General features: G+C 38.3%; 1 protein-coding gene across 8 annotated transcripts in view; it reads left to right on the forward strand.

Annotated features, from left to right (window-relative positions):
- Positions 1-26,964, forward strand: part of RBMS3 (RNA binding motif single stranded interacting protein 3) — a 708,718-nt gene that overhangs the window by 670,680 nt on the left and 11,074 nt on the right. For 4 of the 8 annotated variants that reach the window (XM_015544414.2, XM_015544418.2, XM_015544420.2 and 1 more), the window contains 2 exons: positions 19,411-19,491; positions 22,623-22,750. In XM_015544414.2, the coding sequence (XP_015399900.1) occupies positions 19,411-19,491; positions 22,623-22,750 (209 nt within the window). Of the gene's footprint in view, positions 1-19,410; positions 19,492-22,622; positions 22,832-26,964 lie in introns of those variants that run through there. The other 4 variants (XM_015544417.2, XM_015544421.2, XM_015544415.2 and 1 more) reach the window with 3 other exon arrangements.

Genomic DNA, 26,964 nt, shown 5'->3' on the forward strand with positions numbered 1-26,964 from the left:
AAACTTGTTTACTCAGAGATAACTTTGCATATGGAACACCTGTAAAAAATCCTTTGGAACACTCCTTTGGTGGAATATAATTTGGAAGACACTGAATAAAAGGAATCCACGGTGAAGGCTTTTCTTGCGAAGTTTATTAAAGACCAGATTACATCCAGCTTTGCTTCACTCCCATGTAGCATTTTATATTTAAAAGAACCTGTTGAGATGGCCAACAGACATATGAAAAGATGCTCACCATCATTCATCATCAGGGAGATGCAAATCAAAAGTACAATGAGATATCACCTCACAACTGTCAACATGGCTAAAATCAACAACACAAGAAACAGCAGGTTTGGTGAAGATATGGAGAAAAAGGAACCCTCTTGCACTGTTGGTGGGAATACATACCGATGAAGCCACTCTGGAAAACAGTATGGAGATTCCTCCAAAAGTTAAAAACAAAACTACCTATGATCCAGCAATCACACTACTGGATATTTACCCAAAGAATACAAGAGCACTAGTCCAAGGAATACATGCACCCCTATGTTTATAGCAGCATTATTTACAATACTTAAGATATGGAGGCAGCCCAAGTGTCCATCAGTTGATGAATGGATAAAGAATACATGGTATATAGACACAATGGAATATTACTCAGCCATAAAAAAGAATGAAATCTTGCCATTTGCAATGACATGGATGGAGCTAAAGAGTATAATGCTAAGTGAAGTAAGTCAGTCACAGAAAGACAAATCCCATGTGATTTCACTCATATGAGGAATTTAAGAAACAAACAAAAACAAGCAAAGGGGAAAAGAGAGAGAAAGGCAAACCAGGAAACAGACTCTTAACTATAGAGAGCAAACTAATGGCTACCAGAGGGAGGTGGGTGTGGGAATGGGTGAAATAGGTGATGGGGATTAAGGAGAGAACTTGTTGTGATGAGCACCAGGTGAAGTATGGAACGTTGAATCACTATACTATACACCTGAGAGTAATATTACGTTGTATGTTAGCTAACTGAAACTAAAATAAAAACTTCAGAAAGGAAAAGAAAATTAAGTATTGAGGGTAACATTAGAGTTCAGAAATTACACACGTTATCTGCTAGGAATAGGATACCTAGGTCACAAGCAATATGTAAGATTTAGTTTAGGCAAATCAGTCTCCCAAGGTTACTAGAACAAATGGGGGCGCCTGGGTGGCTCAGTCGGTTGAGCCACCAACTTCGGCTCAGGTCATGATCTCATGGTCTGTGAGTTCAAGCCCCACGTCGGGCTCTGTGCCGACAGCTCAGAGCCTGGAGCCTGTTTCGGATTCTGTGTCTCCCTCTCTCTCTGACCCTCCCCCATTCATGCTCTGTCTCTCTCTGTCTCAAAAAAATAAAACTAAATAGAACGTTAATAGAACAAATGAGTTGGATCAGTCATATCTAGAGTGGTTACTGGGTATTACTAAATACCTAGTTATGGGAAGGTATGGAGTATCCAGTCAGGCAGCAAAGCTGAGTGATACGATAGCAGAAGTTGTTCCAGGATACAATAGCCCTAAGATTTACTGGCATTTGCAGAATCAGTACAAATCACACTCCGCTTTATGTTCTCCTCTGCTAAGCTTTTCTAAGAACTGTCTCAGAACTTTTTTGGATCTCTGGGGCCTATCCAATCTAGTAGACGAGTCTTACAATTCTTTGTGTCATCAAAACCGACCTGAGCCCATTTCTCAGGATTCCCTCACCTCCTTCCAGAAGGCCTATTATACAGTAAAATACTAATTTCTGAATATGTTAACATTTAACCCCAGTACTGGAATGTCAGGCCCTGTGGCGGATTGTTTCCACATTAAGCTGCAACCAGATGCAGAATGGTGGTGGCCATTTTCCCATATGAGCTTCCTCAGAGATCTGAGAAAATTCCACTAACTAGAGTCTCCTAATTAGGAAATGTTCTTGAGGTGCTGTAAATAGTAATGAAAATATTTCAAGTAATTAGGCAAACTGAATGTGGTTACACAGCCAGTGTCACAGAAGGTTCCCTCAGCAACCTTTATTGACAGGATAAGAAAGGATAAAATGCCTAACAGGCAAGGTAGCAGGGAGACCTCTTATTCTGGCCTGCTGTTGTTTTTGTCAGTGCTATCTGAACTGATAATGTTGTGTTTTTTTTTTAACTCATTTTCTCTTTTGCCTAATTTCCTCTTTTAAATTCATAAGACCTCCCCAACCACAGGAATACTTAAACATTCAGCTCACAACGGTTTAATTTAATGGCTCAAATGATGTCACTAAAGAGCTGTTTCCTTTCCACGTAGCTGCACATCATCTACATTCCACAGCCTTGCATCTGGCAAACCCAGCCCCTTTCCCCTGTCATGGTGTCAGAGTGGCTGTCCCAGCGATGACCGCACATAATCACACTGTCCTCTGCCAGGGAAAAGAAAAGGTCATTTCTAGAAGTCTCAACAACAACAACAAAAACCCCACACACAAGAATGTTTTCCTTCACCGGAAACTCCAGTAAACATTTTCTGTAGTCTCATTGGCTCTGTAAGTTTACTCTCATTCAGGGATCAGAATTCACTTGCTGGGGAGTTGACCACATTCTAACTACATGGTTGGGAAAGGGGGACATAAGGATTCTCAAAGGAAATATGGGTTACTATTGAGAAGTGGGAATGGATGCTGAGTGGGTATGAAAAAAAATGATCACTGCACTTTCCTTCTTGTCATTGTTCATATGATACTCTCTAGAATCTGTAGTTGTCATATCTTGTGATCTCGAGTCACAGATTAGTCACTGATCCCTCCTTTTAAATTTCTCTTCTTGTTTTGTAAATATCCTCTGGATAAGAATTAAGGGTCATTTTAAAGAAATTCAAACCTGTATATTTTTATTTTCCGTAAGTGGGCATGAAATTCATTAAGGAGGAGGTTGCGTAAGCATAGTTGCCTCTCATAAATATTTTTGAATGAATGTGGGAAACGCAATTCCTTGGGTCAAAGGAAAGAGAAAAACAGGCCCAAAATTCTAGAAACATCTGTAGTTAATGTTCTAGGAAAATAGTGCCCATAGTAGCCTGTGAGTTAATGAAAGAGTGTCCCCAGGCCCTAAATAGAAACTAAAGTCTTCTAGGATAAAGAAATCAAGAACAGATGAACTAAGTGGGACCAGGCCAAGGCAAGTCAGGAGATAAAAATGAAGAGTAGTGTGATATCTATATTGATTTTTCTTTCTATTTTACTTTTGGTTGCCTTACTTTCTCTATACCACCACCTAAGAAAGTGCACTTCTGGTCCTTTTGTTTATTTTCTTTCTATATCCATTAGTTTTCTTTTGGAACTGCTTCTTACCTTCTCTGTCCATGATCAAACCCCTTCTTATTTTTCCAGTGGATCAGAAAATATTAAAACTGAGGGTAACTTTTCCGCCATTTCAGGTTGAGTATATTCAATTTGAACTTCTTTAAGAATGTTATTCAGATGTTACTGAGTCCCCCAATATTTTGAAATCAGATATGATTGGCTGGAACCCCAAATTCTATACCCTTTGGAGGTACACAGCTTTCTGAAAGAGGTAAACTTTTCTAGGGCATTATAGGCACCTCTGTCTGCTCTCTCTCTATGCTGTATTGCATTGATTCAGATGTGAATTTACCCCCTTTCCAGTTTTCACACAGAATCCTACTCAGAATAACATTAGTGAACACTTGGGCATGTTCAGTAATGGACACATGATGGGCATTAAATGATGGGCTTGTACAGATGCATCCCTGTGCTTGAAATGCCCTTTTGCTACCTCCTCACGGGGGGATTTCACCAGCTTTCCCCCTCTATGTGCTTAGGCTCATGTTGCTCAAGGGCATCTCTCCCCACCTCCACCCCCACTCCTACCCCTACCTCATTTCCTCTGGCTCATCCAGGTTTCCTCTTTCTCCCTATTTCTCAAAAAATGTAAGTTCTTCCCACTTCCCCTCTTTATAACTATCTTTTCATGTAGGGTAAGTGTCTGTCACCCATGCCTTTAGGGCTCTGTGCCCAACCCAGGTATTTCAACGTAATTTCTATGAGAAAATAAATGAGCATTTACTGCCTAAGCTTATTTCTGATCCTATTAAGATAAAGAAAGTTTTGTCATTATGATAATACCAACAAAAATAAAATCAATAATAATAACAGATCGTATCTATTAGGTTCTTCGTAGGTACCCAGCCCTATGCTAGGGTCCTTGTATGCATTATTTCATTAATATTTATATAAAAAAAAACCTTTAAGGAATGAATGTTTGATTCTATTTTACAAGAAAACTGAGATTTATAGTAGATAAAAGCTTAGCTCTTTCTTAAATATCATGCTAAACCACATAGACATATTTTCCTAGTTTTATTGATTGTTACAATTCTACAGAGACTTCAAATTTCTTGCATATTGCCTTGAAAATCTTAAATGAAAAATTACTTCTAAATCCCTATCGCTAAATAGGTAACAATTATTTTGAAAAAAGATATATTGATACTTATGTAATCTTATATTCATGCTCAAATGGAGAGATCCTTTGGCAATAGGTATCAACAACTGTACCTAAAAATGAGGTTTCCATTTTTTTATTCCTGAATACATGCATATTTACCATGAACATCATTATCTTTATCATTCTTCTGCTAAATTTGAAGCCTAGTGGTAATTTACTTTTTAGATGCTCCTCAAACTAATACGGTAAACTATGAATCAACCCCCAAATCAACTTATTGTCAAACATCTAGATGCCAGCAAGTAAAACAAACGACACATTCATAAAATAAAGATATTTCTTATGTACTAAATTAGAGTACCAAAAATACTGTATCAATGTGTTAATATGCCCCAACACATAATAATTAACTTACTCAAAACAATAAAAACAGCAAAAACAAAGAACAAGAAACAGAACCAGAAGAAATGAACTCCAGTTTTGCTGTTAGATTATTTTATGAATGGAAGGTTTGGCTATCTTTCAGAGAAGCTTTTCTGATCAACACCAATTATAAGGAGAGTTATTATCAGTAATAATAACTATTTCTATCCCTTAAGAAAGTGTGAAAGCACTCATGAGTAAAGAATAATATGATGATGGTCTCTGAAAAGTATTTTTCAAGATTCATTTTGTATAGTTCCATGCAGGGAACAGTTGCTAATGCTTAGACTGAACTTGAATTCAAATGTACAGTCTTCTCTTTCAACTCTCTAGAGTGGATGGCCTCTAGTAATGAGTAGGTTGGAAAAAAAAGAACAAAGAATATTTATATATCCAACAGATAACAGTTTTATCATGACTTACAGACATTTATATATCAGGTGGTGAAACCATCTGAGATCTCACCTAGCCGGGCTGGAACCTGGAGGTGAGCAAATGCCAATAAGTTTCTCACTCTCTCTTTCATCTCTGGAATCACCATCCTAATTCAGTCTGCTGGGGCTTCTGCCTTCATAGTCTTTATTCTCAAGATACTCCATACTGCTTGCCCAATGGACCACCTTTTTACTGCTGACCTCCAGTGCTATTTTTTCCTCAGTGTCTTTCTGGAAGTGCTTTATAAAACCCAAAGATAAATTCCTATATGTCCTCATGCTCCTCACAACAAATTATTTCTTCTGCATGTCTCACCTACAATCTGTTTTGTCCTAAGCATATATCTTTCCTCAACAACACTCTTGGATAGAGACTTCACTTTTTCCTGTGACCAATGGAGCTTGAAGGAGGTGTTAGCAGTCTTTTACATCACTGTTGCCTCTTGTACATGGTGTGCAAATTCCTTCTTTCAATGACAACACCCACAGGATGTTAGTCTTTTCCCCTTCTTTTTGCTATCCTTTGTTGATCTCCTTGCCAACACCCACACGTTAAGCATGGCCTTTTGTCATCTGTCTCCTCTTGCCTCCAACTCCTGTCTCATTATTATCATAGTGTCAACATCCCTTAACCTGCTTGATTCCAATGACCTTCACCTTATGCAACTCCAGTCACCAATGTCAAAGGCCACACACTGTGGACTAACCGTAATGGCTTCCCCTCTGAAATCTTAAAGGCTTCATACTTGTTAATCAGCATTTCCTTCTTGCATCTCTCTTTTTCTGTTGCAGCCATCAACCTTCCCTATTCCATTTCTTCCCTTCTCCAGGCAAGAAACCATTGTGTATCACTTCAACTGTTCTCTTGCCATCACCCTCACTACCATCAATAATAATAATAATGATAATGATAATAATAATGGGACTTGGATTTTTTTTCCTCTATCCTGAGTCATCTCTCTCCCTAATTCTCCATTGAAACAATTCCTAATAGTCACCTTTCGACCTATTGCAATGAAAAGATTCCATTCGCTTGCCCTTCTGTTCACAAGCATGCTGACCTTATTCTCCCTGAGTTTCTGGTATTCTCCTTGAAAAATCCAATGGTTTTCTATTCATGTGCCAAATTCCCACTGAATGTGTTTGAGGTGTTTTCACTCAGGCTTGAAGTGATCCTTGCAGTTTGGATTCCTGAGTGCCCCTGGCCTTTTCTTACAGTTTGGGGTTTCCAGCATGTGAAGGCTCTAATCAAGAGTCTCCACAAATATTGAGTACTTTCTATTAAAGAACTTTGGTAGGTCTTAGGAAAGCCTCATCTCTACCCTGAATAATAATTTTCATTACCTTTGTTTTATGCCATAATGTGCTTGCAAAGAAATGCCAGACTTGAAGACACATGATAAGCACATTTTGTCTACTATTTAATTTATGGCATAGACACTGTGTTAGGGTTCTGTATGGAGACAAAACCATGAGGAGATAGGTAGGTAGGTAGGTAGGTAGACAGAAGATAGATAGATAGATAGATAGATAGATAGATAGATAGATAGATAGATGGATGATAAATAGATAGGATACAGAGGTAGACAGACAGATAGATAAATACATTAAGAGTTAACTTATTACAGGAATTGGCTTACATACTTGTGGAGGCCAAGAAGTCACACAGTCTGCATCCGCAGGCTGAAGAACCAAGAAAGGTGGTGATATAGTTCAGTCTAAATCTGAATCAGGGGAGCCAATGGTGTAAGTCTCTGAGTCAAAAACCCCCCAGAGAACCAAGAGCTCCCATGTCTGAGGGAAGGAGAATGGATTTCTCAGCTTAAGGAGAGTGAGAGAGCATTCACCCTTCCTCTACTTCCCCCCCCCCATTCAAGCCCTTAGGGAATTGGCTGATGTTCACCCACTTTGGCAGGTAATCTTCCTTACTGAGATTACCAATTCAAATGTTAATTAATCATCACAGGCATCAAGAGGATTAGGATTTCTGTGCTCTTCCATGGACAACTGTATGGCTCATGTGGGTTATACAGCTTGAGTTTTTCATCCAGAGTGCTGAATTATTCATCCATTTTTGCAATAGCTCATTCATTTAATACTTTCATATTAAGTGCCAACCATGATGAATCAGGCACGGTGCCTCCAGGGGCTTCCACAGTTTGACCGCCAAGAGCTATAGCAGAAGTACAGATAAAGAGCTGTTGGGCATCAGGAGAGAGAGTTATCACTTCCAAATCAGGGATGGAAGCAAGGCTTCATATAGGAATTTAGCATCCGGACTCAGTTTGAGAAACAGGTTTTGGATGTGTCATTAATGGATACAAAGAGGTTAGAACACAGCGAAAAGCAAAAGCACAGAGGAAGGAAGTTACCAGAGGAGTACTCGTCACCGTGAGCAGGCAGATATGGGTAAAGCAGAATGTGAGATGATGTGGGTCACTGTGATTCTAAGAACTCAGTGAGAGTGGGTTGCAATTCATGCCGAAATCATATTCTTTGTCTCTCCCCTGTTTGACAGTTGTCATCAAACAAACTGTTCATATTTTGAGGTGAGGCGTAGAATCTGGACTTTGCCACCAGAAGGTCTATTTCCCTCCAGTCCTCCTACCTTTTGCACTTGGCTCTTTAATTTGAACTCTTCACATCCTTGAAGAAAAGAATGGTAATATCTGTAGCCTGGCAGAAACTCCTCCTGTTGTTTTTGTATTGCCAAAGTTAAATATGCTCACATGGATAGAGCAGTACCATGTAAATCTGTTTGTTTTTGCCTAAATATGAACAGTTCCTAGAAGAACTTTTCTCAGTTAGTTTCACACCTTATTTGTGCAGTTTCCTATTCACTGTTGCTTTTTCTTCTTTCCTCCTTATTTAGAATGTTGTTCTCTCTTTCCTTTCTTTCCCCCTTCCTCCCTGCTCACCTTCATTTGCTCCCCATCCATATGGATCAATCTCTAATCTGAATATTCTAACTAGCTGGATAGGTCAAGTTCCATCTCTGAAGGTCTCTTCCCTGAAAACCAAACACAATAAAAAAAAAAGAACCTGTTTGTTGACTCTTTTAGAGACTGGATTCTTTCAAAGGATATTGAGGGGCACTCTCAACCTTTCCTCTTGTTGTGTCTACTCTGGTCCATTGGGATGGTTGGCATTCACAATTGTGGGCCTAAGATGGTTGAGAGGAAATGTTTTATGTACAAATAGAATTTACAGTGTGTGTGGCACCCTGGATCAGTTCCCTTCCTTCAACGTGTCTTTACTTAGCCCAAATTAATGCTTTAGTCACAGCCTTCAACAGGAAACAACAGAGTTTCCATTGAGGACTTCTTAGTTCACTTGTCTCTCTTCTTGACAAAGTCTTTCAGTTCTTTCATTTCCAAAGTGGAAAAATAAATATTTAAAAAATTTAAAAACCTTGTTTCCTAGAGAAATGATTAAATGAGTCTGGAGAAGCCGAGGACCTTAGTTGTTGGGCTTTGTGTTCCTATAAGTTTATGAAAGAACCATCTAGATAATAGGTCGGGTCATTTGTTAAAAGTGGTTTTTTCTTGATTCTTTCAAATATAGAGATTGATTTAAATAAACGTTGATTTGAGTGCAATAGCTTCTCTCATTTGAAAAGGTCACTACTTTACAGAGAGTTCTAATTCTTTACCATCAGTAAACCATACTATATGCAAAAACAATAGAATGTTAAGAAACAACAAGGCAAGTATAACCAGACAGGAGATTCAAACACAAAGTGAAAGACTAAGAAGGAAGCAGTAATAATACAAGAGATCAACTTGCAAGGATTTGAGTAGCTTTTCTATTCCAGGGTACTGTGGTGAATGTAAGTTTGGCAGTAATGAATACATAAAAATTAAATAGCTTCCTATATATAAGATGATAAAATACAAGTAAACTACCCAGGACTTGCAATGGGTTAGTAGCAAAATCTTTTTCTTCTAGGTTTTGTCAGGTCCTATGACCCAATGCATGTTGTAACCCTATAATATAAGCTCACTTAAAACTTGTCATATAAAAGGGGCTCAGTAAAATTTTATTGAATGTCGCTAATAAGTAATTAAGCATATATATCATTAAATTTTTTTAAAGAATTTCTATCATTGGAATTTTATAATAGAGCACCTCAACCTCTCATTTCCTGAATTCCTCATTTCTACTGATCTTTTTTTCTACCCTTATCCTAGAATTTGTTATTAGGAATCACCGCACCAACTCAAAATCTCAATTTGGAATAATAGCTCAATTTCAAACAGAAATTCTCTGACTACCACCTCTTTCCTTCTATGACTACTTGAACAACCCTTATTGCAATAATTCTTTGACACCATTAAGCTTGCCTACCTGCTTATTGCCTGCCGCTTAGTATCAATTTTCTCCTTCATTTGCTCACATCCACACCTAGCTTAGATCTCATAGAACATTGCAATCCCTTTCTTTCGTGTGTCCTCACCTCCCCTGGTCACTCTTTCTCCATTGTCCTCTCCTGGTAATACTTGGATCCTGCTTGCATCCAATTCTCATTCTGCTCCATTCCTGTGAGCAGCTGAATATGGCAAGAGTAAAGCAAGCCACCGATGCTGCTGAGTTTCACATTAATTTTATGAGCACACAACTTAAATGGGCCCTCGGCACTCCCCGAAATCTTCCTGCATGTGCACGGTCCATTTGTTCTCACTGGCCGAGACAACCATGTCATACCTTCTCCCAAACCTACTACCTCTCACAAGCACCTCACATCTTTGCCTCAAAATGGAAACAACGGCAAAAAAACTTAAGTACCTTACAGATCTCCCAAACTTCTTGTGTCTGAATCCATTCAATCATGTCTGTTTAAATGGGTAAGTCGTCCTTGCTCTCCCCTAAGATCAACCTTTCCTTTTCTCTGTTGGTTCTTATTGTAAACTCCTTTATAGAAGTATAAAATATGTTCAGAAGAATGCACACTTCCTAAGTTTACAGATCAATAAGTTTTAGAAAGTGTAAATTGGTGGATACTCAGGTATCTACTACCTAGATCAAGATATAAAAGGTCCTGTTATTAGAGAAGCCTCTTCTGTGTCCCTACCCGTTTATCTCCACAGAGGTACCCACAACCCTGACGTCTATCAGCATAGATTTGTTTTGATTTTTTGAACTTTAAATACAGTCACACAGTATGAAGCTTTTTATGTTGGCCTTTTTCGAAATTCAAAATTATATCTGTGAGATTCATCCATATTTGTAGAGCGAGGTTTTTTTTTTCATTGTTTATATTATCATACAATATAAATATATTACAATTTATTAATTCTACTGTTGATGGACATTTAGGTTATTTCTAGCTTGGAGCCATTATAAATGATGCTGCTCCAAATAGTTGGCACAGGGGCGCCTGGGTGGCTCCGTCGGTTAAGCGTCCGGCTTCGGCTCAGGTCACGATCTCGCGGCCCGTGAGTTCGAGCCCCGCGTCGGGCTCTGGGCTGATGGCTCAGAGCCTGGAGGCTGCTTCCGATTCTGTGTCTCCCTCTCTCTCTGCCCCTCCCCCATTCATGATCTGTCTCTCTCTGTCTCAAAAATAAATAAACGTCAAATAGTTGGCACATATCTCTTAGTATACATTTGAAAGAATTTCTATTGTGCACATGCCTATGAGTGAGATTGCTTGTTCAGAGATTCTGTCAGCATTCTGCCAGATTCACAGAGTGGGTGTACCAATTTATACTCCTACCAGCAGTGTGTTAGAGTTCCAGTTATCTACATTCTCTCCAACACTTGCTTTTGTCAGTCTTTTTCATTCTTGCCATCCTGATAGGAGCATAGTGTCATATCATAATACTTTTAGCTTGCATTTTCCTGATGACCGGTGAATGAGGTTATGTATGCATATGCATACTGGCCATTTGGAATTTAGATATTCTCTTTACTGAAGTGTCTGAGTGACTATATGATTTTTTGTTGTTTTGTTTTTTTAGTTGAACTTTTTATTGAGATAATTGTAGATTCACATGCAATTGTAGGAAATAAGAGAGAGAGATCCCTTGTACAAGTGCCTCAATTTCCTCAATGGTAATATTTTACAAAACCATAGTAAAATATCACTAGCAGGATATTGACATTGATACAATCCACATATTTCATCCAGATTCCCCCAGTTTTACTTATCTTGTGTGTATATTCTCTATACAATGTTTACCTATATAATTTTTTTAGCCGCCACCACAGTCAATGGATATTGAACAATTTCGGTATCACAAGAATCTTCCTGTTGAACTTTTATAACTTTTATAACTATGCCATCTTATCCTCCTATCCCCACGTCTAATCCTTGGCAACCACTAATTTGTTCTCCATTTCTAAAATTTTATCATATAGAAAATGTTATATACATTGAATCACAGTATCTAATCTTTTGGAATTTTTTTTTTCTTGCTCACCATAATTCCCTGGAGATTCATCTAAGTTATTGTGTATATTAATAGTTATTCAAACTCAGTTTTTAAAATTTTGTGTTCTGTCTTCTGATTGTGGATTTAAATATATATATATATATATATATATATATATATATATATATATATATACACACACACATTCTATGTATAAGCTTTGTCAGACATATGTATTATAAATATTTTTGCTCTGTTTTTGGATAATTCGCAGTTTTTAGTTTTAATGAAGCCCAATTATCAATAGTTTTTTATTTTCAGTTCTTTTTCAGTCATGTTTAAGAAATCTTTGCTATTCTCAATATCATGAAGGCTTCCTGCTATTTTCTTTAGAAAACTATATTTAAAAACCTTTTATATTTATACCTTTGATCTATCTCATGTGGTGTGAGGTAAGGATCAGGGATCATTTTTTCCTATAGAGATATCCAGCTGATTCAGCAGCATGTATTGAAAAGACCATTCTTGCTGAAATTGCATTATGGTGACATTCTTTCTATCCATGTATCCATACCACAATATCTTAATTACCATCACTTTTTAGCAAATCTTGATGTCTAAATTCATCTTTCATCTTTGTTTTCCTCAAGATCGTATTGGATAGTCTGGGTTTTTGCTTTTCCATAAAAATTTTAAAGTGAATTATTGACTTCTACCAGGAATGTTCTTGGATTTCAACTGGAATTATACTGAATTTATAGATTCTTTTCAGGAGCATTAACACTGTAACAATATTGAGTCTTCTAATTCATGCATGTGATGTATATCTCTTCATTTACTTAAGTCTTATTTAATTCCTGTCATCAATGCTTTCTCGTCTTCAGTATAGAAGTTTTCATGCCTTTTCTCAAAGTTATATCTAGATATTTGATTTTTTTTTTTAATTTTTATCTTTATTTATTTTTGAGAGAGAGACAGCGTGTGAGCAGGGGAGGAGCAGAGAGAGAGGGAGACACAGAATGCAAAGCAGGCTCCAGGCTCCGAGCTGTCAGCACAGAGCCTGACGTGGGGATCAAAATCACAAACTGTGAGATCATGACCTGAGCCAAAGTCGGACACTCAACCGACTGAGCTACCCAGGCGCCCCTAGATATTTGATTTTTTGATGCTCTCTATATATGTATCATTTTAGATTTCAATTTTAACTTCTGGTATATAGAAATAATTTTTATTGACATATATCCAGCAACCTTGCTAAACTTCATTAATTGTAATAATTATTTTTTAAATAAGCAAATAAAACAAATATTTTTAAAAACTTGAGGGGGTGGAAAGAATTCATGATGCCTATATAGAATTGTTTCAAGTTCAAATTTTAAGACACAGTTTCTTAATCAGCTACATTTGCATAGTACCATATCTTATTTGTATTACTACCTTGGTGATCTTGTGCACAGATCTAATGGCCTTAAATGGGCTAAAACCTAATGGGCTTTGGATTTTTCTAACACTTTCATGAAAATCCCATTCTCTGCAAAATGAAGGCCTCTTAGCCTGTGTGATTATATGGGAAGGACTACTTCTCACTGTTGTGCAGGGGGTGAGGTTTCGTAAATTTCCAAGACGAGAACAACCTCTAAGTCTCTTCCTTGTTACTCTCTTTGCTATGTGCCACAAAAGACGGCACCACCCCAGACTACAATGATGACGGTCTCTATTTTTCATTGAATAGTTTAATGCACACCTCTCTCTGGATTATGTTTAGCACTGCTCTGGGAACTGGGTGAGATAATATAGATTACATACTCCTAAGAATTCTGGGCTTCCATTTTTATCAAGCCATCCACTGGCCATCTTTCCCCCTTGAGTGCTTTTACTCCTAGTAAATGAAGTATATGTTGCTATCTGTATTCACCTCCACCTACACTTCAGGGACAATTATTTAATTTTACACAACAGTCTGTTATTTCTACCTTATAAATTAATACTAACATAAAACATTATGAAAGCATCCATTATTATTATTCTGGATGAGGATCCACGTCATTCTCCAGAATGACTTCTCCAAAAGTAGAAAGAATATAGGAGGAATGCACAGCGGGAGTCCATGTAGGAGTCCAGGCTTTTCATGCCCTAAGTGGGCACTCTTTCTCCAGCTTTCCTTCTCTCTGTGGATGGTCTTTCATTCATTGAGTAGCATGGAGACTTAGAAGATATTCTTAGATTTTCACTCCAGGCAGCTATTTCTACTTAGTCAAAGCAAGCATGTGAAATGATACCAACTTGCCATCCTGGGTCCAGGTATTCTCCCCAGCTCTGAGACGATAGAATTTTACAAATCTAAGAAACATGGCCCTCGCACTACAGAATACCTCTATGTGAGGTAACACCGTGCATCTCCCCCAGCCACTTAGCCAACCCAGGTTGTTTCCTATAGCCTGAAGCTTTTTAGAAGAAACTTTACGGTAAATGACCTTGAAAGTAATTCATACTGCATTCTGCTAGCATTACCTACCATGATACTGCTTTCTTTTGCTCAGCTTCCTTTCTGAGACACATTTCTGCAACTTTCCCGTATCCTTATTGACTTTCCAGGTTTGATAGTACCTGGACAACTCCCCTTTCTGAAATTTGTTAAGCAGCTTTAAGAATTTTATAGCAAGGAATAGAAGCACCAATTTAAAATCTAAGCAGTGTAAAGACGACTCCAAATGAACAAGTGTGATAAATTATTTTAGGAAATTTCAAAAATTCAAATGTAGGAAATCCCTTGCTCTACAAATTATGAAATGAAAATTTCCTCACGGGAAATACATAAACATATTTGTTTTGCTTTGGTGGGGGAAAAGAAAGTAAATCCAGAACTGAAAATTTGGAGTTTTGTTTCCTCGGAAATAATCAATGATTCTACAGTAACAGAAACAGTTTGTTCTAACTTAAATAGGCAAAAACACAATTCCTCTCCAATTTCACCATTTTTTTTCCTCTCTTTGTATGACTATCTTGGTGATGCAGTGTCTAGACTTCTTGGAACAAGTAATGGAGTCTGGAATTTATTCTGTGGGTTTGAAAATGGCTATTCAGGTCTCCTTCAAGCTTACGTGTGAAAATCCACTGCTTTTAGATTTAGAATATATAAAAAGAATCAAGCTGTTTACCAAGAAAATAAAATCTCTCCATTAATTTCTAAACTTTGAGTTGCTACCAACAAGGAAATATTGTATGGACTTATCCATTTTACCCATATCATCTCATTGGAATGTGGTTCCCATCCCCCATTGTATAAAAAAATGCAAAATAATTTGTAGTCGTGAAAGAATGGTTGCAGGTATTTTCTAGCTTTTGAGACATACCAATAAAAGACATTAGCCTGAAGGATATGCATCCATTCTTGTTATGGTTTTAATAAGTAATCCATGGGAATTTATCAAGTCAAAAGGGCAGATTTTTTTATATCACGGGGCATTCTGTTAGTTTTTTGTCATTTGTTAGCTGGATAAAATAGAGGAAGTCTCTGAGGCATCCAGATCTAAACAGTGTTTGTGCAGCCTAGATTATTAAGTCTGACTGTAGTTGATCTATGCTCTTAAGGAAATCAAACTGTGCTTGCCGAGAAAGTTCAGAGTTATTTGTCACCAATTACCTAAAGCTGAGAGTTGATCTTACACACAGCTGTAGCCATTTCCTGTAAGAATTTGCTCCTAATTTTACAAAGCTGTCACTTCTTGAGGTTTCACCCTAGAAATACATGTCTACTACTGAAGAGTTTTATTGCAAAAGTTTATCCAGAAACAATAGTCTTATGGGGGATAAAACTCCACAGTATTGACTTGTTTAGAGTAAGCCTATCCCTAATTTCCAAACAATGTTCTCAAGCTCTATTGTCTTTTATGTGATCAAAAAAAACCAAAAAACAAAAAACAAGGCAACCAGAAAGATTTTTTTTTTTTCATTAAAAGATACAAAACACACTGAACCGAGCTGATGTCATTTATACTACAAAATCTCTCTTGGTTCTGTTCAGAGAAGCAGCATAAATGTAAGTTAAATTATGAAATAAGTTAAACATACAGAGTAGCCCTCCTGGAAGGAAACTAGGTATTCTGAGTATAAAGTAAAATAAATTAAATGGCAATAAAAATATTAACCAAAGGCATATTATTCCATGTTTCTTAATTGGATCTCCAGTTTCTATATGCCATTAACAACAACAACAAAACCAACTTGAATATGGGAACAATCAAAAGGAGACTCTTAGGACATTATTTACTTAATTTCAAAAGTAAAGAAGTAGACAAGTATCTCAATCATGGGTCAGAAGCCTGAGCTTTATTCCCATTATGTGGGGTCTTCGCTTCTCAGTCTAAGCTAAGATCATGGGTGAACCATGCTGCCTAGCTCACAGCAGTGTTCTAAAGACAAGAGGAGTATGAATTTGTGTCCTCAGCAGTTAAGTTTGGGCCATGTTAACAACTTCACTGAATAAAATGGGAGTTGTGAAAATATACTAATTCAGTTCTACTGGACAAAACACGGATTAGGTTTTGAATTACTGAGTTATTTGAAGAAGCTTAGCTAAGAATCACATAAAATGCTTTTCATTAACTATGCTGCCTGAAAATTCTAGTTTGACAAGAGTGAACCCATGAGCTAGAAAACTAGTAAGCATTGCTCCAAATGACCCAGGCCATGCCCCTATTTCTAGCTCACAGAAATGGCTCCTGAGGGCTACAGACAGTGGAGCAGGGACAGATCAAAGTAGTCCTATAGGTAAGTGCTAGTGATGTCCTATTTTCATGGAAAGGATACACTCTTCATGTATTAGGCCCATTTGCAAAGTTTAGAACCACTAACTTTGCAAGAGCAAATACCTAATCAGTGAGGTATTCTTTTACTAGTGTATTACAAATCTTGGAAAACCATCACCAGAAGGTAGAACATGAGCCTCCATAGGATCAGCTCTGGTCTTACAAAAATTCATAGTTGGCAAAAATATATTCTCCCTTGCTACAAATCTAAGACTTCTGAGATTCAATTAAAGAAGGATCTTTTCAAAGTATGTGCCTTAGAGCACTAGTTCTTTTTTTTTTTTAATGTTTACTTATTTTTGAGAGAGAGAGAGAGAGGGAGACAGAGAATGAATGAATGAATGAATGAGCGAGCGGGTGAGGGGCAAAGAGAGAGGGAGTCACAGAATCCGAAGCAGGATCCAGGCTCTGAGCTGCCAGCACAGAGCTGGACATGGGGCTCGAACCTGCATGGGGCTCAAACCCACGAACCATGAGATCATGAGCTGAGCTGAAGTCGGACACTTAACTGACTGAGCCACCCAGGCGCCCCTTAGAGCACTAGTTCTAAGCAAAATTAACAGGTGGCTACCAGGAGGGAGAGAGGGAGGGAGGGAGAGAGGGAGAGAGGGAGAGAGGGAGAGAGGGAGAGAGGGAGAGAGGGAGGGAGGGAGGGAGGGAGGGAGGGAGGGAGGGGGAGGGGGGAAGGAAGGGAGGAAGGAAGGAAGGTTGGTTTAATCAGCTTTAAATAGGCTGCTTTAAAACTTGATTTCTCGAAGTTTTTATTCTACATCAATATCACAAAAGAAGACACATTCTCCAGCATTGCCAAAATGCACTGGAAAACAGAAAGCTGTTTTCTCAGTTGAGCTAGCATTCAAAAATAATAAAGAGAATGCTAAAAGACTTTATTAACCTATATAAGCAAACCATCTATCTGAAATGGCCAATGAACTGTTATTCCCAAAATACATCCTATAGCAGTTTTGTTGGCAAGGCAGATACCTGCCATAAGGCTCTAGATGTGGAATAATGTTTGCTGAAATGTAACTCCAGAGTTCTATGCTTATTTGAAAAATTGATAACCATTGGATACCTGGATGCTTATATCTGCTTAAAGACACAAGGACAATGATGAGCAGAGTTGGCTCAAGTGTGTGTTTAAAGGTTATATAAATGTATTATGGGGATGGTGAAATTAATATCTACAATGAGCTCAGAATTATTAACAGCTAAGGGAAGGGCATGCAAGATTCATAACTGGAAACAGAAGGCTTTCTTCTTGTATCTTTTTCTTCAGCCATTGAACAATTATTTATTCAACATCAGGCATGATGTGGTTTGTTGGAAGATACAGAGATGTGAAGTTTGGCCCATCCCTTTAAGGAGATGACAGTCTGGACAATTTCAATAGAAAAGTAATGGAAGCTGTGAGAACACAGAGGATAGGGTATAGGAATCTCTGGTGATTTTCAAGTATGAAGCTAAATTAGTAATATCTCTAGGCCTTTCAAATAGTTGCTCTTGGTCTAAGTTACAAGGTTGTTTTGCATAGATACGAATTGAACTTAGTTGTTATTAGTGTTTCACAGTTATCAGTTGCTACATATGGATTACAGAGAACAGTCGGTTTGTTTGATCTAGGGTTGTTTCATTAAGGCTGTCTCTATTTTTATTTTTAGCAAATAGACACAGTAGGATGGTTTTGAGTTTAAGATGGAGATACATTTATTCCAAAGTTGCTTAATTGCTATCATTCTCCATGAATATTAAACAACAACAACTGATGAGCTCATCTCCATTCAGATATTTCCCTTGATTCAGAAGCATCATGTCGCTTAGATACGAAAGTACCAAGATACACACAAAATGTAGTAATTTAGGTTTTACATATTTATGCGTAGCATTCATCTTTGAACTCAGCAGATTTAGAAGAATAAAGGGTCGGAGGCTTGCAATTTTCCATAAAAATCATTTCTCTAACCTTCATGAATGGAGAAAACTTGTCTTCAGTAGATGATTCTGGTTCTGATGTTTTGTGATGTTGGTCAAGTTTAGAAGCTCCATAATACAATTGATTCCATAGAAAATTCTATTTTCAGAGAGTAGAATGTTGAATTTGCAAAGGATATGTGTATTAGAAATGCAAATATGGAATTTTTGCTCATGTAGGTGAGCAAGTTATCTTCTTGGGGCTCCTTTTATGAAATGAAAAGATGCAGGTTATTCCCAATGCATGTTTTACTGATACTACAACTTAGTGAGAATTGGTTTGATTGTTTCATTGTCCATCCAAGTGAGGAACATTTGGCTAATTCAAGGAGTTGAAAAGGAAATACTGACAGTGACACAATAATGGAATGGGGGAAGGACATCAAGTAGACTTTGCCAGAATCTGTAATACTATGTCATTTGTACCTAAAAAAGGTGATATGAAAATGACAAAGTGAGAACATGCGCCAAATCTAAATATTGCTACACTCATAGTTCTTGCATTATTCCTCTATTTTTATTTTTATTTTAGTTAGAAAAGAAATGTTTGCTAACAATATCATGATTCATTCATTCAACAAATGATTTGTTGAGAGCCTACTATGTGATAGGTGCTAGCAATAAAATGAGAAGAAGACAAAAACAGACATCATCCCTGCCCTTATGGAACGTATGTTTGAGATGTGATAATGAAATGTTGGGATCTAATGTAGAATGTTTTAGAACATAAAATGAGGGAAGGGGGATGATGCTGTGGGCTGCTGTTGGTACTTAATCAGTAAGCAAAGGCCATTCTATGCTGATAGAAACTGCCTCATTTTTTATCGAAATAGAGTTTAATGGTGCACTGCCTGTGGGCCACACATGTAAAACAGTTTCATGTGATAATCTACTTTTCTTGCCGGTTGCAATCTCAAGTTCACCTGCATTTTTCTTTGATTCCCTCTAGTATATGACTGCTGCGGCTCCTATGCAAGGGACCTACATTCCCCAGTACACGCCTGTGCCTCCGACAGCTGTTTCTATTGAAGTAAGTCTGTCTCTGTCTTCTAGAAAGACGTAGGGATGATAAATCTTAGCCATGTATACTGTGGTCCCCTATAACCCAAGCAATCCTGACATGTGGTTTTGTGCTGCTCTAAAATTTGAAATTGCAAGCTCACTATATGAAGTACTCGAACATGCTTATGTTTTGCTTTGCACGCGAAATTATCTGATTTGCTATAGAGAGTTAAGAAGGGAGTATCATTTGTATATTTGAAGTTCAGAGACCAGATCACTACCCCCTCAGATGTTAACCACAAATACTCATAAATAGGGAAGAGAAAAAAAAGTTGACAACTATTTCAATGAGTTTGCTAGTGCCTTGTTACTCAGAGTGGTCCCTAGACCAACATCATCATTGGCATCACCAGGGAGCTTGTTAGAAATGCAAAGTCTGAAGACACCACCAAGACTTACTGAATCAGAATTTGCATTTTAACAAGATCCCTTGGGAATCTACGTTCACATTAGTGCACAGGTTCTCAAACTTTCCTGCTTATTATTTTCTGCAATTGTTTAGAGAGCTTTAAAAAATATTTACGCCTGGGTCCTATCCCCAGATTCTGATTTATTTGTCTGCCGTATTGACTGGATGTCAGGATTTTTCTTTAAATATCAGGTGATTCCAATATGTATCAAGGATTAACAACCACCGCTTTAGTGAATGAACCTTGGCAGCCTTGTAACTTCCTATAGATTAAAAAATAAAAATAAAAAAGTTGCACCATTCTTACTGTTCTGAATACCTCAAATGCTGAAGTCATCTTGTCTTTGGGACTTTGGACTCAAAGGGAAGCTTTGTCCCTTTTCTTCTCTCTTTCCATTGGGTTGAATCCAATAACATGTTGAGTACATGTTATTTTACTCAACAGAGCCAGCAAGCTACATAGAAAGGGAGGGAGCATACAGCTATGGAGCTAGTGGTAAAACACTTAGACATGTATATTTCTCTCTAGTTCTAGCCATTATTGTCTCTTGCCCCTCATCCTCATCTCCTGATGACATTTGCCATTATGGTCACAGTGCGTTGCTTCTCTGGAAGTCCATGCTATTGCTGGGACTTCTCTGGAGTCCATGCTTTTGCTACCCCATCAGTTGGCCAGAAACTAGGGTGTCAGCACCCCTCCACATGGAAGTCTACCGTGACATTTTCAACCTCTGGAGCGACAGAGTTTGGGAAAATCTTTGCAGGATTGGATTTTACAAAACATTTGACATATTTGTTTTGGGGTGTGACAGATGTTTACTAGTACCAAAGTTTGGGAAATACAGAAGTTTAAGAGGACACCATCGTGTAATTTAGGAAACCAGGGAGGTCCAATTTTGAATCTTTTATGTGCTCTAGACCTGTGGGCCCCAAAGAATGTGTCAGTATTAAACAGGTTTTAACTGGCTTTTCAGAATTTCAAAATACTGTGATTAAAATACTTGTGGGTTTTTGTTTGTTTGTTTGGGTTTTAGGGGTTTTTTTTTGCTATATTTGGCCATCAAAAAGCATCTAGGTCATCAATTAATGAATCTAGATACTTTAGGCACTTTGAGCATGTTTGCATTTCTCTCTGTCTACATTGACATATGGATATGTTTATCTACAGAATTGGAGCATTTTGATGACTATAAAATAATGGGACACATCTGACAGTGTGACTTATTGGAAACAGTCTAATTATAGTTCAAGAAGAAGTTTATCATTACAAAAAGTCTTTCAGGGCACCTGCCTGGCTCAGTAGATGCAGCATGCAACTCAATCTCAGGGTCATGAGTTCAAGCCCCACACCGGGCATAGAGATTACCAAACAAAACAAAACAAAACAAAACAAAACAAAAACAAAAAAACAACCTTTCATTAAGAAAAATGCAGGTACATTGCTTTGAATTTGTGCTTATAAGTTAAAGAACTATTTATTCTCTATGTAAAACACTGAAAATTTACCAACATCCACACAAATAAATACTTATGGGAGGTTCAGAAAAATGTATAATACCAAATAGTATATTAGGGAAAAAGAGATTGAGATAATATAGGGAGAATTTTTAGATTCTAAGGAACAATTTTAGGGACGTTTAGTGAGGGACAGAGAGTTGGTCAAGAATGTTTGAAAGCTGACATCCCTGCAGGTGTCCAAGGCTATGAGTAAAACCAAGAGAATGTTTTCAGAGAGATGCCCTTCCTACCATGTATCAAATAAAACCACCTGTGCCTCTCTCAGAATCAGACATCTGATCAACTTCTTCTTGGCATCTGTGACAAATGAGAGGGTGAGGGAAGTAGCAAATCAAAATTAAGGATATTTTTGTGTTTGTTTTCTGAAACCTCAAAATGAATTCTAGTTCATGTTCTCGAAAACAAAACAAAATAAATCAAATTACTGAAAGGAAAGCCCACTTAACAGTATTGCTTTGAAAGAATTCCAAGCTTTTTTGCAGGTTTTTTTGTTGTTGTTGTTGGGTGGTCTGTTTGGTTCACAGTCCACTGTTTTGCCAGATCATAGAAACCTGACACACCGCACTACTCCAGGGAAATGTTTGAATATATAAGTTTTTATAGGAATCCTGCATGAATTTTTGATGAATAAATTATTATTTAGTGCAGCTATCTGCAACCAGGTTTAAAAGTTCTAAGTATGAGGGAGCCTGGGTGGCTCGGTCTGTTAAGCGTCTGACTCTTGATTTCTTCAGGTCATAATCTTAGTTTAGTGAGCTAGAGCCCGGCGTTGGGCTCCATGCTGGCAACAGAAAGCCTGCCTAGGATTCTCTCTCTCTCTCCCTTTTTCTCTGCCACTTCCCCCTCACACACACTCTCTCTCTCTCCCTCATAATAAATAAATAAAAACTTAAAAAAAAAAACAGTTCTAAGTATGGTGAAGGTGATTTTCTGACGATTCAACTGCTCTAGGCACTTCTGAAAGCAAAACTTCTTGGTGACAGATTGGAGTGAATTTCTCAGCTCTTATCAAAATGTGCTGTGGTTTTCCTTTGAGTACTTCTTGTGGCTTCATTTGGCTGAGTGCAATTCCATTCAAGCCAAATAGAAGAAGGATATTCCCTATTGTCCATCTGGAAAAAGGCCCTTTCCTAAAGCCAGTAAGGCTTTTGTGTTCTTATTTGCCTCCTTAGGGTGTTGTTGCTGATACCTCTCCCCAGACAGTGGCACCTTCATCCCAGGACACCAGTGGTCAGCAGCAACAGATAGCAGTGGACACATCCAACGAACATGCACCTGCATATTCTTACCAACAGTCTAAGTAAGTTCGGGCTACGCTAAACTCTTTCCCTCAAGATCAAGCATCTTGACATCATTCTCTCGTGTTGTGGCAATACAGACCATCCCAAAATTAGTGACAAGCATGTATTTAGTTCATGATTATGTGAGTTGGCAATCTGAGCTGGTCTCAGGTAGGTGATTCTTCTGGTCTTGACTAGAATTGCTCAAGCACCTGGGGACAGCTGATGGTCATTTTCACAGCTCTGCTTCTGGGTGTTGTCTGTTGGTTGAATAGTGGAAGCAATTGCATCATGACCAGCACTTTTCAGTCTGTTTGTGATGTATTTACTACTGCCCCATAGCCCAAATCAAGTCACATGGCCAAGCCCAGAGTTAATGTAAGAGTTCACCTCCAAGCCTTAAATACAGAAAGGGGCATTAAAAAAAAATCTACCATACATATTTTGGAAAAACTCCAATATTCCCCCCCTGAAACTAGATAGTGAGCCTGTATTCTTAAATGAAGACAATAACACTCCCTTTGCAGAGTTGCCTTGAACACCCAGCAAAGCACTTCATGAAAAGGGGTACTGTAAAATATAAAACAACGTAGAGACCTGTTCAGGAATTAAATGACAAAATAAAAATCATGTATCAATTACTCTTGCAAATCTTTAAATCACTTGTAAAGTACAGTTGGCTTTGTGTTGACTAATTATGTAGACTAAAACTTGAGAGGTTTGAAACCAAAGGAATTAACAAAAATTCAGTCTATATATAGATGTCTTGCTATGCAAACTATTCTAATTGGTAGGTAACAGTCAAAGCCCTGGTGGATAGAGAATTCCTAAGAGCTCCTTCCTGTCTGCAGAGTGTTGCTCCCATTTCTTGATCATTCCTCTTTGATCTCAATATGCAGATATTTGTTTGTTGTTGAAAGATTAATCATGGTAATGGAGTCTTCCACACCTAGTTTAGCTTCTAAAGGCAGTCCTCCAAATTAAATGTGCTCATAATGGGACTTAACTTTTACTATTATTATTATTACTATCACATAACAACTTTCAGGAAAGATTCATAAGAATAAAGCAGTTTGTGTTTTGTTTTTTGTTTTTATTTAAATTCACCTATAGCCTACATGAATCACTTTAACACACACTGAACAACATGCTGGTCTCTGGTAGTCTGTTCCAAGCATACTGAAATATTTTCATTCTGTTCAGAGGGTAATAATATGTGAGAAAGGAGTGGAGAATGTGTGGAAGCACAATGAGAGACACTGGTGGGAATGAGAGCTAATGTATTTGCCAGAAACACTTGGAGAGTAGGTGAAGCTTGCTTTTGCTGTTTCAGAGCATACTGAGGAAACTAGTGATCCTAGACCCTTCTTCCTAACAATTTAGTGCTCTTTGCATACATAAAAGAGATTCTTGGGGTGCCCGGGTGTCTCAGTCAGTTAAGCGTCCAACTTCAGCTCAGATCATGACCTCATGGTTTGTGAGGTCGAGCCCCCATCTAGCTTTGTGCTGACAGCTCTACTGTTACTCCCTCTCTCTCAAAAATAAATAAATTTAAATAAATAAATAAAAAGATTCTTTCATTCGCCAAGTCAACAACTATTGAAATAGTACCTCCTATGTGACAGACAGAATTCCAGACACCAGGGACTGAAAGAGGCAGGTGCCTTCCCTACTGGCTTGGAGTTTCCTTCCTGCTAGAAGTAGACTCACAGTAGACCAATCATCAAACAATCAGAATTGCAAAGCAAATATTTAAAAAAGATTCTTGTGAGGAGCCAAGATGCTGGAGGAGCATGGAAGTTTTTTTGTGTGTCTCGCATCCATGAAATACAGCCAGATCAACACTATCCTGCACTATCCTGGATCAACCATCCTGCACACCTAGAAAACTGATTTGAGGATTAACACAACCATCTGCACAAGCAGAACCACAGAATTCAGCAGGGGCATGGTGGAGAGAGGTAAAATGGGGGAGAAAGAAGCCATGGAGGGCAGGGACCTGTTTTTGCCTTTGGAGAGCGGACCGAGATAGGGGTGGGGTGGGGGGGGGGGGAGTATGGGGAAAGCACCACACACCCCCAAAGCAGCTGGAGAGAAAGTGGAAAGCTGGAAACAGCTTCAGGGACTGAACTAAAAATGAGAAAGGGGAAAGGAGAGGATTTAAATTCCCTAAGACACTATAAACAGGGGGAGCACAGAGACTGAAATTCTACAGCTCATTATCTGGTGGAGTTCTGGTGAGAAAGGCGAATTCCCAGGAGCAGTGTCAAGACTGGGGTCTTCGGGCCACAGGGAGAGGCGGTTCCCCTGCTGGGAGGACTCCCTACAGGCAAAGGCCGCAGTGGACCCGGGATAATGGTCACATTCGCTGGTGCTGGAACAAGGTCGTTAGGGGTGAAGCCTAGAGCCAGATATCAGTTGTGATTTGCCATAATCCCTGAAATACTGCTCCTAAACCATCATGTGAACTTTTTCTGGGGCAGGATGGCACCCAGCCACAGTCTCTGGGTGTCAGCAACAGCACAGTCCCACCAACCTTCCTGGGTGCTGCCAGCACCCGGCCATTGCTTGGTGAAACCCTCCCGTAGAGGGGCAGACTGGTCAAAACTGCAGTCCCTCAGAAATAAGGGGTCAGGAAAAATAGCCGCATCCAAAATAAAACTCAGGAGGGAGGTGCTGCCTGGGGCTTGGTCACAGACAGTGTAAAAGCAGGGAGTGGACGGAAGCCGAAGACAAAGGACGGGTCCACGATTGCTGGTCAGGGAGAACGATACTAGAGACTGGGTAGCTGGATGATGCTATTTTCACCACTCCCGCGTATGCAACATACACACCTACAAACACCACAACAATCCACCCCAGTAAGCTAAGCAGCGCCATCTAGTGAGAAACGGAGCCATTACACCAAGCCCCACCCAACTGGGCCAACCTCCCTCTTCAGGAACAAAAATCTCTCATTCTGCTTAGTTTACAGACTATAAAGCACTTCATAATTTGACTTCTAGGGGAAACCTAATTTCAAACGTGTTTCAGTCTCTTCACTGGTCCATCTATTCAATTTTCTTTCTTTTTTCTTTTTCGTTTCTTTTTCTTGAATACGGAAGGAGAAAAATTATTTTTATTCTCAATCTTTATTAAAAAATGTTCTTTGATTTTTTTCTGCTGTATTTTTTACATTTATGTAAATTTTTTCAAACTCTGTTTTACTTCCAACATTTCATTTTATTCTATTTCAGGGTATTCATTTTTTCAAATTTTCAAGTGATTGCTTTTTTTTTTTTACTTTCCCCTTTTTTCTCTAATCCACAAGCCCCTTTCAGCACCCAGACCAAAGCACATCTAGGACCTAGCATCATTTATTTGATTTTTTGTGTGTGTTTGTGTTGTCTTTAATTTTTTAATTTTAATTTTTTAACTGTAATTCTTTTAATTGTAATTTTTTTAACTCATTAATTCCTTTTCTCCCTTCAAAATGATGAAACAAAGCAATTCACCCCAAAAGAAAGAGCAGGAAGAATGACAGCCAGGGACTTAACCAACACAGATACAAGCAAGATGTCTGAACCAGAATTTAGACTCACGATAATAGTAATACTGGCTGGAGCCGAAAATAGATTTGAATCCCTTTCTGTGGAGATAAAAGAAGTAAAAACTAGTCAGGATAAAATAAAAAATGCTATAACTGAGATGCAAATCAAATGGATGCCACAGCAGCAAGAAGGGATGTGGCAGAGCAGAGAATCAGCAATATAGAGGACAAACTTATGAAGGATAATGAAGCAGAAAAAGAGGGAGACTAAGGCAAAAGAGCACGATTTAAGAAATTAGAGAAATCAGTGACCCATTAAAAAGGAACAACATCAGAATTCCAGAAATCCCAGAAGTCCCAGAAGATGGAGAGAGAGAAATAGGGGTAGAAGGGTTATGTGAGCAAATCATAGTGGAAAGCTTCCTAACCTGGGGAAAGACACAGACATCAAAATCCAGGAAGCACAGAGAACTCCTATTAGATTCAAACAAAACCGACCATCAACAAGGCATATCATAGTCAAATTCACAAAATACTCAGGCAAGGAAAGAATCATGAAAGCAGCAGGGGAAAAGGTCTTTCACCTACAAGGGAAGACAGATCAGGTTAGCAGCAGAACTATCCAGAGAAACTCAGGAGGCCAGAAAGGAGTGGCAGGATATATTCAATGTGCTGAATCAGAAAAATATGCAGCCAAGAATTTTT

Source organism: Panthera tigris, chromosome C2, assembly GCF_018350195.1.
Source record: "Panthera tigris isolate Pti1 chromosome C2, P.tigris_Pti1_mat1.1, whole genome shotgun sequence".
NCBI classification, from domain to species: Eukaryota; Metazoa; Chordata; class Mammalia; order Carnivora; family Felidae; genus Panthera; species Panthera tigris.